Consider the following 14,843-nt stretch of genomic DNA (forward strand, 5'->3'; position numbering starts at 1 on the left):
CAGCCATTGTAGAAATGAACCTCATGTAAACAATAATGTTATTTATGTGTGGACGAAAGGCCCAAACGCATAGAAACAGCTGCGTGTAGGTGTGGACGCAGCGTAAAATTACTACCTGTAATTTATTGCAGTTTACTTTTATTTGTTTAATTGTTTACTAAATGTTTGAGGTGTGAATTAAACCGCAATGGAGTTTGATAACAAAATATGTGTGTGTGGTTGGAGAATTTTTTTGTGCGGGGGGGTTCATGTAAAACAAAGGGGGGCCTAGCAAGAAAAGATTGGGAACCACTGACCTAGAGTGACCAAACTTTAAAACGAAGCCAAGACACTGAACTATTCAACTTGTATTTATCTTTTCAATATCTATTATACTTTTTCTTCAGTTCCAGTTTAAGTTTCAGAGTTTCAGAAGTACAGGCTGTCTTTACACTGTCACATGTCTATTTAATAAACTCCACAGCCATGAAAAGTGAGAATTCGGTAGACTGGACATTGCTGGCGCTCGCAGTGAAAGAATTTTGTCAATATGACTTGTAGTTTTCTCTTGGGAAGCATTTGTTTTGGGGTCACTTTTCTGTTTATTTAAAGCAGCAGAAGAGAGGCGCAAATCAAATCAAAATTTATTTACATTCCAAGGTTCCTTACAGTGAGCGAGAGGCTGGCGAGAGGGCCTAAGGCATAGGTGTCAAACTCTGGCCCGCGGGCCAAATTTGGCCCTCAGCCTAATTACATTTGGCCCGCGAAGCCATACCAAATTACTATTAGAGCTGGCCTACTGGTATTATACAGCTAATATATATATTGTTTAGTATTAAGCTTTGCTTGTTCCATATTCAGTTTTCCAGCAAAACTTGAGTCCATAAGAAAAGATTCATTCTTATATCTGGAGGAAGTTTTTTTTTTCAATAAATATTAATGTTAGCCCGCGACTTTGTTCCAGTTTTGAATTTTGGCCCACTGTGTATTTGAGTTTGACACCCCTGGCCTAAGGCATCAGCTAACTGGTCTGGCGGAGTGTGACTATCAAAAACTATGATTTCAGTCTTATTCTCGTTCAGTGTAAGAAAATTATGTGGTAACCAAATTTTAACTTCATGCAGACAGTTTAACAGAGTTTGCAAAGAAGCAGACACATCAGATGTCAAAGGTGAATAAATCTGGATATCATCAGCATAACAGTGAAAGGAGATGCTATATTTTTTAAAAATTAATCCAAACGGCAACATGTACAAAGAAAAGAGCAGGACCGAGCATGGACCCTTGAGGCACACCACAGTAAATAGGGGCAGAGGCCGAGGAGTGTTGCCCCATAGCAACAGAGAACGACCTCTCTGAGAGGTAGGATTTAAACCAGGATAAAACCGTACCTTTGAGACCAACAACATGTTCCACTCTTGATAGAAGAATGTTGTGGTTAACCGTGTCAAAGCAGCGGAAACCACGGAATAGCCAGAGTCAACGGTTAAAAGAAGATCATTAAAAACTCTAAGGCTGTCTCTGTGCTGTGGCGAGGTTTCAAACCAGACTGAAACTTTCTGTTAATACCATTTGCATCTAAAAAGGCCTGAAGTTGTTTTAGAACTACCTTTTCCAATATTTTGGAAATAAAGGGAGTTTGGAGATCGGCCTGTAGTTACTGAGACCATTAGGGTAAAGATTTTTCTTTTTCATAGTAGTCAAAGGAGCTTGCAGAGAAAAGCGTCTGGACTTCTTTAAGTTGCTTGAATCCTCTAATCGCCTGAGCCAAGGTGTGAAACTGGGTGTGGGTCCCAGTTTCACACCTTGGCTCAGGCGATTAGAGGATCATCAGGGGGTCCTTTTGTCCCTCTGTGGGGGGATACTCCCACTAGGTTTATATCTGGGACTCTCCACCATTTGACCTTAGAACTGAAGAAGCTTCTCGGATGAGAGGTGAAACGTCTTCAAGCAACTTAAAGAAGTCCAGACGCTTTTCTTTGCAAACTCCTTTGACTACGATGACCTGGATGACTGAGAACCTTCACAGACACTTTTTCATAGTAGGTTGCACAACAGCATGCTTAAAGACAGACGGTACACAACCTGATGACAATGATGCATTCAGCAGAAGTAAGATACAAGGACCAATGACATGTAAAGCTTCCTTAAAGAAACGAGAAGGAAGAATATCATGCGGGGAACCAGAGATTTTGAGACGATCAATTATATCTTTTAAAGCAGAATAAGACACTGGCTCAAACTGTTGAAAGACAGTCAAGCATTCAGAGGCTGGAACTGGGTCTAAAACTGACGATGAATGAGATGGATGAGAAGCCCTTAGAGCTGAGATTTTTTCAGAGAAATACTTTAAGAATACTTTAACAGACTTTTGATACTTAGATAAAGAATTATGGAGGATATCCAGAGAGACATGGAGTTTGTCTTTCCTCCATTTTCTCTCAGCGCAACAACATTCACGCCTAAGGGCACGAGTAGCATCATTTAGCCAGGGTTGGCGTGAGGATTTGGCACGTTTAATCCTCAGAGGTGCAACAGAGTTAAGAATGTCAGCGCATGTAGTATAAAATAGTTTAGCAAGCTCATCCGCTGATAAAACCCCATTACAGTTAGCATCAGAGAGGGGAGAGTCAAGGAAAGCATCAGTGAAGTGAGCAATTGACTGGGAGTTAATCGTGCATGTTTGCCGCACAGGACCATCACTGTTCAATTCCACATTGCTCACTACAGTATTAAACAAATTGGTGGATTTCTCTTCAGCAGACAGGTGGTTCAGATCTGGGCGTTTGGAGTTAGTTGATGACTTTTAGAATCATCTTTTTTGACTGGATGATTAAAACTTAAAGCATTTACCTTTCTGTCGTGGATTCTCCCACATTTCAGCGATTTTGATGATTAAAAGAATATAAACTTTTAATATTCATTCAGATGTTTTGTGATTCTAAATTTTCTTTAGTCATTACTCAGCTTTTGTACATTTTAAGGATGTTCAGCTACTTTCCAACTTTGAAACTTTTTCTGTGTGAACTTTAGATTTAAACAGTTTTACACTTTAGCCTTCAGCCTATTTCAGCTCATTCAACATTTTTAACTTAACATTCAACAATTATGTCATTTCAGCTCAAAACATTCAGCTATCAGCATTCACATTGCAGTTTCTTTAGAAAATGCATTTTCTAGTTTGTTAAGCAGTCACGCAGGATGCGCAAAGACACCTGGAGCTTGTTTTTTATCCAGTTTCTCTCTGCACCTCGACATTCGCATCTGAGAGCACAGGTGGCATCATTAAGCCAAGGTTGACGTGTAGATTTGGTGCGTTTAGTCCTTAGTGGAGCAACATTGGCCCGAGGAGAGCTGAAAAATGAACAATCGAGGGATTTAGGATGAAAGTCCACAGTGACCTGGTGCCCATCCGAAGAGTGATCGTTCCTAACAGGAGCACTTCCCAGCGGACGAAGGTTACTGAGATTCATGCCACCTCTGTAGGTCCACACCCATCGCCAGACAGGTAAAGGCTTCGCTGGCAGGTCAGAGGGAGCAGGAAGTCCAACAGGTCGGATCCAGCGATGGCAGCTGAATCTGTAACTGGACTGGTCCCAGAGGGCTTGAAAAGATGGTAGCACACCTGTAAGAGTACGAGGTTTCTTTACTCCATGTGATTTCAGGTAAGCCTTGAAGCGTAAAAGGATGCCACCTCGCTTTCCCTGTCTTCTAGAGCGCTTCCTGCGAGGCAGGGCAAATGGTGAGTGATGTAGGCAGTCAGGTATGTCCGTCAAAAGTGGAGGAAGACTTTGTGGCTCACTTTCCAAATCAAGCATTCAGTGTTTTAGTGGCCGACGGTTCAGAAGAGTTTGGCGATCATAGACAAGTAAAGCAGAACCATCAGGGCAACATAGAAAAAGAAAGGTAACAACCAGCAGACACAACCCAAAGAGACGTCTCGCCGTGCACACTGGTGCCATCTTGGATGCTGCCAGCATAACTAAGGGATGTTGCTGACATATTCTTGAGATAATTTTCATAAATATATAAAATGATTTCAATCTTTTAGGGTCTGCAAAAAACTGACAATGTTTTGGCGTGATTTCAGTCTTTTCAGCACATAAAGGTTAATCTTTCAAAAATGAGGAACAATTATAATTTTCATTCAAACAAATATGAATGTACAGACCCTAAAAGATTATTTTTATAGGTTTATTGTTTGAGTAACTTACCCTGACAAGTGAAAAACACCTCCAGGTACTCGTAGGTGCCATGACATGGGTCTACTAAGCTTGGTGCTTCAACAGTACAGCTGTTCTGCCAGTTACACCTGTGAATGCAGGTAAAAGGTGAGTCAGCAGAAGCTGAGAGAAGATGGAGGGCTGAAGGAAGAGAGTCAGCGTCCGTACATTTTAGTAAAATATTCCATGCTTGCGGACCAGGAGCATTTAACATTTTGGAGCTCAGAATCAGAACGTCCATCAGGGCACGTGGTTTTGTCACGGCGACCATAATTCGCCCAGGAGACGACTATAACCTGTCTTTCACCTGACGAAGAGTTCATAGAGTCAAACTGTAACCATGGTGATATTTTTTTTACATGAATGCTCAAACGTACAAAGACATAGAAGCTGTGTTCTCACCACACTGAAGGTTTGACTGAGATCCTCCACATGTTACACTGTGGCCTGAAACAGACACAGATCCCATAGAAACTGTAATCATTCATGTACAGATTGGGTTCATCAGTCATTTCTAATCACAGGTTTAACAGAGTCGTTACGTGTGAAGCAGGTGTAGGTGGTCTCCAGGTATTTGCAGACTCCAGGATCATAAGTAATGTTTGACTTTATGTCACACTTGGTTTTTCCATCACAGCTGCAGGGAGACAGAAACATATGGTGGCCCTGAGGGGTCAAACGGACTGCAACTTAAGAAAACACCAGCAAACAGAAAAACACAGCAAAAGCACACAAAACACCACAGAAGGGAAAAAAAGGAAAAAAGTTCATGAAAACGTTAAATTTGGCTGACTGTCGGCAAAGTTATGTGATAGTTACGTGATAGTTACGTGATAGTTACGTGGGCTCACTGACTGTAGCACAGATAAGATCTTGGAGAAGCTTGCGGCTGCCGTGAACACTCAGAATAAGACCTCTGAGTGTAAATTGGATCACATCTTGGAGAAGCTCACTGTGGTCGTGAGCAGAGATGAGCAGAGATGGGCAGTAACGCGTTACTTGTAACGCGTTAATCTGATTACTTTTTTCAGGTAACGAGTAAAGTAAGGGATTACTATTGCCAAAACGGTAATTAGATTACCGTTACTTCCCGTAGGAACGCTGCGTTACTGCGTTACTAAAACCGTGATTTTTTTGCGAGAATGTCTCATGACAGTGACGTAAGCGAGTGCTACGTTCGCGACAACAGCTGTGTGCAGATCAACAATGGATCACATATCGATTGTGGGAGAGAGTATGAGCGTGCAGCGTTTAAAGCGTGGAAGTACTGACCTTACTTTGAGTTTGATTCCATAAAAAGTGACAAAAACATTAGTGTCCATCGTGCGTGGGAAGAAAATTTCTTTTTACAGCGAAAACACCCCTAAACTTCCAAGCAAGCACCGAGTAGCTACGACGTAATGGGAAACTCACAGAGAAACTCGCGGATTCTTCCACTGACCGCAGCACACCTGCACCAGGGTAAACCTCCGCCTACCCCACTCCTGCTTTACAGGTGAAAATAGAGCAACAGGACCGCTGAGTCTGTGACTTTATTTATTTTCTGCTGTGTTTTACTTGCATCTATTTGAAAGACTGAGTGTAAACACAAAAAATATTTTATTTTATGTGCTGGAATGTGCAGAAAATAGGTTTAAATGTTAAACTAATTTCTTCCAGTCAGAGAATGTTGCATATAATTAAGTTTTTGCTTGATGCATAAAGTTAAAAGATTAAAACTAATAAAACAAGTTTTAAAAAGAGACTTTTCCATTTGATTACATTTTGTATGATGGATTATGTAGAAAAAGTAAGTTGATCTATAGTGTTACATCATATTCTATAAGGATGTTATGTGTTTGTAGACTTTCTGCCCAGTTTGACCCATTTAGCAGACGTCAGCCTGTTTAAGGCTCTGATGTCTATTCTGTGTGACTTAAAGCAGTTATGACATGGTCTGATTTTCTCACCCAATAAAGGAATATTTCATATATCAATGTGCTTATTTTACCAAATCAAATCAAATCAAATCACTTTTATTGTCACATCACATGTGCAGGTACATTGGTACAGCACATGTGAGTGAAATTCTTGTGTGCGAGCTTCACAAGCAACAGAGTTGTGCAAAATACAATAATGTAAACAAGCAAAATACAAGAATGGCTACATCCGAAACTAATAAATATATGTACAATATATAATAGTATATGCATTTCTATACATGCATATACTATGCATGTATGTACTATGTATATACTATATAGATACATGCTACTGATGAAATTTTGTGATTTTTCTTTTTTTACCCATTTAAGTAAGCTTTCGGACAAATGTAGTGGTGCAAATACAGTGGAACCCCGACTTACGAATACCCCATTTAACGAAAAATTTAAGTTACGAAGGCACTGAACGGAAATATTGCAAAATGCCCATGTAACGAAATCCGCTGGCTCTGATTGGCTGAGCCTACAATGCCCACAATGCCTTGTGACAAATGTGACAAACCCTAATTGCGCTTCGCTGTTCCCCTTGAATGACATATTGTTGTTCTAGTTAGCAATTAGCCTATAGCCTATCGTTCAGCATCGCCTCACTCAAAACGCGCGATGGGTGCTTCGACTTACGAAAGACCCTCGGGAACGAATTAATTTCGTAAGTTGGGGTTCCACTGTATATTAAAAGAACAATATCTCTTTCATAGATAACGCATCCTTATATACAGTGTCACACATATTCGTCTTTGAGATAAAATAGATATAAAGTGATATGAAATAGTTGCACCTTGAATGTTTGCTGAAGTTCAGTATTTGAAACAGAGTTACATTTCACTGTTGTAATTTTCTAATTAAATACATTTAATTTATTAATACAATAAATGTAATGTTGGACATATTATATTTACATTATATTACCAAACTTTGGTAGTTATTGGTCTCATGAAGTATATTAGCTCACTGGTTACTAGCTAATCTCTAGCCTCTCCACACAGCAAAAGTAAAAATAAAATAAAAGCAAGACTTTTGCCTTCATTTCTGTCAAACTATGCGGTTTAAAATGTTTCCAGTGCATAATGTCATTGTTGCTAGGCAAACTGGGCGGCGCATTGAGGGCTAGATCAGTGTTTTTCAACCTTTTTTGAGTCGCGGCACATTTTATAGATTACAAATATCCTGTGGCACACCACCAACCAAACATGTTCCAAAATGACACATTGTAGCCTAATACAGTACATATAATGGCAAGTTAGTCTCTCAGTTTGTTTATACTCACTCAGTGTGAAACCTGGGCCTGTCTAGATGAACACAAAGATGATATTCTGGCAGGAATTGAAGAAAGGCATACACAAAGCTCTTCCTCAATAGCTCTTAATCTCTCTCTGTTTCTAGTTTTTATAGCAGCCATGCTCAAAAAGCTTTGCTCACATAGATATGTTTTTGAAAATGGGAGCAATGTCAAAATGGCTCTGTTTGCCAGAGTGGGGAACGATAGATCAGCAAAGCTCAGCTTTAAACCACAGTCTTGTCTCAGTTCAGTTAGTTCCTCCTGCTCCTGCAAAGTCATATCCTTTCCAATGTCCTGTCCCTTACCCAGTCAAGGCATTCAGTGGAGACTGAGGGGAAATAAATTTACAACTTCTCCTCAAGCGTTTTCAAATGTTTACCTATTATTTCACACAGTGTGGCAGCTTTGATATCGCCTTGCCATTTCTGAGCAAGTGGGAACGTGTCAAGGTTGGCATTTTCCAGATGTTGTTGCCAGAGATGCACCTTTGAACGGAATCCATTTATTTTATCTGTGCTTGTGAGCAGGTGTTCATCTCAGCCTTGTATTCGTGTGTTCAGTTCATTCAAATGCAGAAATATATCTGCCATGTAAGCCAGCCTTAGACACCACTCATCACTTGCAAACAGCTTTGCATCATTGTACCTCCCCTCACTCAAAAACACTTTTAGCTCTTCTCGCAGCTCATACACAGACCATTGGACCTCTGTGTGAAGCAATAAGGCTGTATGCTCCGCTCCCATTTCCTCGCACAGAGATGCAAATATGCGCCTTTTCAGAGGTCTTGACTTGACAAAGTTCACCACGCGCACGACATCATCCAACACAGGAGCTAGGTCTGCTGGTAAAGTCTTGGCAACGAGCACCTCATGGTGCAGAAAACAGTGAGTAAGAATATCATCGGGGTGTATCGCTTTCACTCTGCTAACGAAACCTTTGGTGCGCCCGACCATGGCTGCTGCTCCGTCACTGCAGACACGTGTGCAGTTTTCCCACTTAAGTCGCCCTTGTTCAAGATATTTGGATGTAACCCGAAAAATTTCCTCTCCTGTTGTTTTTTCTGGCAGTGCCTTGCAAAATAGAAAGTTTTCTCTGATGGAGTCTCCATCCACAAAACGCTCATTGGCCAAGAGTTGGGAATGTCCACTAATGTCTGTAGACTCATCAAGTTGCAATGCAAACTTCCCACTGAAGCAATCTTCTCCAAAACCAGAGCAGGACTTTGGCTGTTTCTTTAACCGTGCCAGGGCCCAGCATCTTATTCACAACGGCTTTGCAGGCAGGTAGTATTAATGTCTCTGCTACAGTGTGTGGTTTTGTTGGATTTGGCTATAAGTTCAGCCACTAAGTAGTTAGCTTTGAGAGCTCTTTTAGACACCTTTGTGTTTTTTCTCATTAACGTTACCTGTTTCTCAGCGTGTTCACGCAGGCGAACAAAATAGTCTGTGTTCTTGTTTTGAAGTGAGGGACGTTTGTGTGGAGATGGCGTTTAAGCTTGCTTGGGACCATGGCACTGTTTGAGAATTTTTCTCCACACACCAAACATAACAGAGTCGGTGCAGTGAAAGTAAAGCTCACCGTTTTTGATTTCTTTTGACCACCACTCGTAAAGGGCTCTTCTGGATTAGAATTTTGTCCAGGGCCCAGTTCGGAGGCCGCAGTTTTTCTTTTCAAATATTTATCCATCTTTGTTGTACGACTTGCAGCTGCCACGTACCGCGCGCATCACTAACGCTAATGTCTTAACTTAACAAGGTGATATTGCGCTACCCACTGACATGAAAGAGTAATGACTCTACCAGTCACTGCATTGAAAGCACAGATGCTCAACAATGATTTTATTACTTTTATTATTATAATTATTAAATTGTATTTTTTTGGACCAATGAATGAAGATAAAATAATTTCCCACGGCACACCTGACGATCTCTCACGGCACACCTATGTGTACTTTTTTAAGTTGCTTGAAAAGCAACTTAAAGAAGTCCAGACGCTTTTCTTTCCAAGCTCCTTAGACTACGATGACCTGGATGACTGAGAACCTTCACAGACAGGGTTCATTACTGTTGTGAGGGAAATCGATTCAATGTGTATTTTAATCACATATAATAGATGCTTGCTATCAGCTGTTTAGTATTAGCTTGTCACATCCGGATCTAGTTCTTCAAGTCATTATATCCCCCAGAAACAATCCAGTTTTTGTTTTCTATTTCCGTTGTGTTTTTCTGCTGCTCATGTTTTCTTAAGGTGCAGTCTGTTTTGCCCCTCAGGGCCACCGTAGGGGAAACAGCTGGTTTTCAGCTGATCATTTCCAACACGTTCTCATCCCAAAGCGTAAGCCACCCAACCAGTCTGTATGTTATGCATTCGGAAACCGTTTGGAATCAATCTACAAATGTACATTTCTTTAATTTCTCATCATTAATCGCTTTGAAAAAATACTATTCAATACGATTAAAAGTGTGGTTATGGTTAGGGCTGGAATACACGGCTGGAACGTGTGTTACCGCCGGGAGCGTCATTCCATTGGAAGCCACAATCCGGCACATATCATAAGGACATGGAAGGTTACCTTTCGCGTTCGTATGGGAGGTGTCAGGATGAGACAAATCAGATCAATTGGTGCATGCACACTCATATCAGACAGATATGAGTGTGCATGCACCAACCAGCATGCTGTCTGCTGTAACCCATAATTTCCTTTGGAATTAATAAAGTATTTCTGATTCTGAAACAAATTACTTTCAGGTAATCATTTAATTCCTGATAGTTTCATTAAAGATGTTGACAGGTTTTTGTTTGTTTGTTCTCCAACAGTGCTCACCTGTTCCTGACGTTGTCCAGAGTGTCACTCTGAGGGCAGATTGCTTTATCTCCACATCTGTACCCAGCTGACTGCACAATGATCATTCCACGCACTGTTATACACACACAGTATGAAAGAAAAGGTACAATTCAACACAATAATTGCAATAATCCAGGTCTAAGGATTCAATTTCAGACTCAGATGCTGCAGTCAGATCCATTAAAATTAGACGATGACAGTTGTTGTAGTTTTACCTCTGTACACCACCACAGTAAATGTGACATCAAACAAAAAAGTTAAAGTGCAGTTTTTTACTTCTAAAATGAGTAATTCTGTACAAAAATGACACATATTTATAAACAGTTAATCCAAAACTTTTGTTACGTTTGTTGAATTCAACCTGAGAACTGTAATCACATCATCACTGTCTGATTAAAACCTTGAGGTTGATTTAACGAGTTTGATTTAGTGACCTGTAACTGGGTGTCATTACTGCCGACGTGAATTATGATTTTACTGTATTTACGTTTACCCTTAGCCAGCAGTTTTAAATTTCCCTCAGTGTCGCCTGCTCTGGCCCCTGGAAGACACTTGACTATGCTTGCCGGTGTCTCTAGCTTCACATGTCTGAGAACAGAATCACCAATTACCAGAGTTTGGGGAAAACAGTTAGACACATGAACAGGTTGGTGGTGTACATGCTAATGGATACCCGCCATAACTACGCCGTTACTGCGGTGACACTCACATTAGCTGTAGAGGAAATGGATGAGCTCACGCCTCTCCCTGTTACACCTTTTAAATCACCAGCTCCGAAGAAGGTGATGTACGAACTAGGGCCGGGTATCGTCACTGATTTCTAGAATCGATTCGATCCACGATTCGTTTCGATTTGAATCGGGGAAATTTTGCCTCAGACAGTCAGAAATATTATAACTTTGATCACTTATCAGTACATATCTATATTTTTCTATCTATAAAAAGGAAGCTGACACTTGCCAGACTTAATCAAAGGTGTGAGCAGCACAGCAGACGCCTTTGTGTCAAAGTAACTGAGGATAAAACAGAAAAACATGAAGGTGATTTTCCTGGTCTGTGTTTTTATAGCAGATGACCTTAAAAATATTGTCAAAAACGAAGTGAAGCAGAGCAAAGTTACAGAGGTTTGATTAGAGACAAAGCTCAGCGTTTTGCAGTTTTGCAAAATTTAAAAAGTTTCAATTTGTTCAGTATCGAACAGCAGAAATGAGGCTTTCTGTCGGAAGTAAGTAAAAAACAAAAAAAACAGCAGCCAACAATGTGGACTGGTGGGTAATAAGCAGTGTTGGCCAAGTTACTTTGAAAAAGTAATTAATTATAGTTACTAGTTACTTCTTCAAAAAAGTAACTGAGTTAGTAACTGAGTTACAAGATTCAAAAAGTAATTAATTACTTGAAAAGTAACTATTGCGTTACTTTAAAAAACATTTTAACCCTCTGGGGTCCAGGGTGTAATCGGCCATTTTCAACTACTTCTGATGTTTCCTCCACATTTCACCTTTAAAAACTGTTTACTTTGTCTTGTTTGGTCTCATCAGCACAACCTCACGTGTCTGAATCTGCAGTCATGCTTTCATTTTGACTACTGTAGTAACACAACTGATCTAAAATCAGACAAAAAACATAAAATCAGAGTAGAAAAAGTGATTTTTTTTACTGTAACAACCACAAACATGTTTATTGAATCATATGTCATAACCTTAAATGTAAATATAAATTGTCAATTTTAAAATCCTATGCACAAGTTTTGCAAACAAGTTATTTGCAGCCATTTACCTTTGACCTTGATCTTTTAAATAACCATTTCAAACTGTTTACACAACAATCAGCTGTTCTTCAATAAGATGCCACAAATTATTTGTGCCACTGCAAATATTTCTGTCCACTATAAAGGAAACATCACAGCCTGATACCTGCAGGTCTGACAGCAGCAGGTGTGTCACTCCTGTTTCTACCTGGAGAAAGCAGTCGCCTCATTGTTCTGACACACAACACAACACTATCCACAACACTACACACTAACTACACAACACATTAACTACACACTCCAAACACGCTGAACGTCACAAATCTCTCACATCTCAAAACTCCACAGCTCCTGAAACTTCCACTGTTTTAGGAGCTGTGTTGTTGTTTTTGCTCATAAGCAGAGAGCGTCGCTGCTGTCCTTAGACAGACGTGACGAAACTATTGAGGAAGAACACGCGTATATCTTGTTTATCATCACTCTGGTTTTACTGGCCTATCAGTTTATAAACTGGTATATGTCACCTTGTTGCTTTGTCTGTAAGTGGTCATGTGATTGACCACGACTACTTTACTCTTCCTCAGTCAAACAGCAGCACTCGTGCGATTGTTTTGCCCCCTGAGCTCCAGCTGTTGTGCCAGACAGAGATCGTGATCACCGTCCGCGGGAGCACAGCTGCTCAAATCTCCTGCCTCCGTTTTTACTGCTTGCTTTCATAGAGAGTATCGAGAATAACACCCTCCATCCTGCTCTTACTCAAGGTCTCATAACACTTATTCCAAAACCAACCAAAGACTTACTTTTGTGATAATTGGAGACCCATCTGTCTGCTCAATAATGACTATAAGATTATGGCTTTAATATTTGCTAACAGAACTAAAGAGGTCCCGGACACAATTATCGATGAGACACAGTCAGACTTTATGAGAAACAGACACCTTTCTAATAACATTACACTGATTAATCTGATCTGGTACCTGACTATAGCTTCATTCTCTTCCTGGATTTTTTTTAAAGGCTTTTGATACAATTGAACATAAATTTATTTTCCACTCTTTGGAAGAATTTGGTTTGGAGAATTTTTTTTTTGTTACTTAAAGGATAAAGACACTTTAAGGATAAAGGTCACTCTTTCGAGGATGCCAATGTTCACATTTTGGACAGAGAGGACAGATGGTTTGAAAGAGGAGTGAAAGAAGCATCTATGTCCACTGTGAGCGACCATCTTTGAACAGAGGCGGGGCTTACGACACCAACTCTCTGCCATCTATAATCCAGTTTTGAGATCCCTCCCCAGACGCCTTAACGCCCACTCACATCCTGGGCCATCTGACCTCAGGAATTCGCATGATAAGGTGGGGCCAGGTTTCACAATGAGCTCACCCGAAACCCTGGCTGATTGGGACCCACGCCCAGTTTCACACCTTGGCTCAGGCGATTAGAGGATCATCAGGGGGTCCTTTTGTCCCTCTGTGGGGGGAAACTCCCACTAGGTTTATATCTGGGACTCTCCACCATTTGACCTTAGAACTGAAGAAGCTTCTCGGATGAGAGGTGAAACGTCTTCAAGCAACTTAAAGAAGTCCAGACGCTTTTCTTTGCAAGCTCCTTAGACTACGATGACCTGGATGACTGAGAACCTTCACAGACATACTTCCTTAATCTTAATTATGCAAGTTCTCATGACCATTGATCAACAACCACTGACCAAAGCCCATTGATCAATGGCCATGAGTCCCATTCACAGAGAGTTGGGGAATGGCTGTAATCACAGCATGTAAGATGGTGACAGATGTACCCTTAGGCCCCTCCTCCTTGGTCACATAGGCTAAGTTTCGTCACCTGGATGATGACGAAACGTTTCTCCCACAAAACGCTACGTCCAGATGAACAGAATCATCAGGTTGCTCTGTTCCGTAACTCCTGTTCTCTGATAACATCAGTGAGGTGTCTCACTATGGGGAACACTCTCTCTGCGTCATCATCAGAAGTCTCTATGTCATTACTCCAGCCAGCATTGGGTGGCAGTCATGACGCCTGTGTCAGGGAGGGGCCACCCTCCTCCCTATAAAAGGGTGTGACGCAGCGACACCTGTCATTCAAGTTGAAGCCCAGCTTGCTGTTGCACATATCTCCTATATAGAGACACCCCTTAAAAAAGGCCAAAGAGGTTACCATCCCTCTTGTAGAAAAAGCATGAAGCGCAGGGTTGGGGCAGACCTATGCTGGCGAAAGGAAATGTGTTGTTTGCTAACAGGCTTTTCAACATGGAAATAAACACCTAATTAGACCTCCTGAAAGCTTTTGTTCTCTCTATATAGGTACATAAAACCCTAACCGGAGGGACAGCATGTAGGCGCTCCTGTTCAGGGAAGAAAAAAAGCAGGGGGGCAAAAAGCCTCTAGCTCCAATGGAGTGCACTGGAGATGAAGATTTTTGGCCACAAAGGCCGGACTTGGCCCGAGTGTTACTGTAGATTGGCCCACGTGAATTGGGTGCAGTGTTTGTGTATTGACAGTGCATGAATATCGCTGACATGCTCAGCAGTGATGCCTGAGATTAGGGGAATCATATTTACATATAATTGTTACACTATAAGTTTTGGCCGTCTCACCATGTTTTGGTCTCCCAGGTGTAACATTTTTTAATAATTTATGTTTTTGCTGGAGAAGTGCAACGTTTTTGTCAACACTATCAGACACAAAGAAATGCAAAATATATATTTTAAATAAAGTGTTTCAGCTAGTTTGACTTTTAGCAGCTTCTCTGTTCTACTGTTTATGCTTTC

At 40.9% G+C, this 14,843-nt stretch overlaps 1 protein-coding gene across 3 annotated transcripts in view; it reads right to left on the minus strand.

Moving 5' to 3' along the window:
* The window catches only part of LOC309697844 (L-rhamnose-binding lectin SML-like), a 142,114-nt gene that overhangs the window by 120,867 nt on the left and 6,404 nt on the right, over positions 1-14,843 (minus strand). For 2 of the 3 annotated variants that reach the window (XM_082520036.1, XM_082520035.1), the window contains 5 exons: positions 10,288-10,381; positions 4,745-4,839; positions 4,605-4,649; positions 4,371-4,509; positions 4,194-4,291 (listed from right to left, as the gene is read on the minus strand). In XM_082520036.1, the coding sequence (XP_082376162.1) occupies positions 4,194-4,291; positions 4,371-4,509; positions 4,605-4,649; positions 4,745-4,839; positions 10,288-10,373 (463 nt within the window). In that variant the 5' untranslated portion in view covers positions 10,374-10,381. Of the gene's footprint in view, positions 1-4,193; positions 4,292-4,370; positions 4,510-4,604; positions 4,650-4,744; positions 4,840-5,474; positions 5,935-10,287; positions 10,382-14,843 lie in introns of those variants that run through there. The other variant, XM_082520037.1, reaches the window with a different exon arrangement.

This window comes from Aulonocara stuartgranti (genome assembly GCF_965226115.1).
Source record: "Aulonocara stuartgranti genome assembly, chromosome: 20".
Taxonomy (NCBI): Eukaryota; Metazoa; Chordata; class Actinopteri; order Cichliformes; family Cichlidae; genus Aulonocara; species Aulonocara stuartgranti.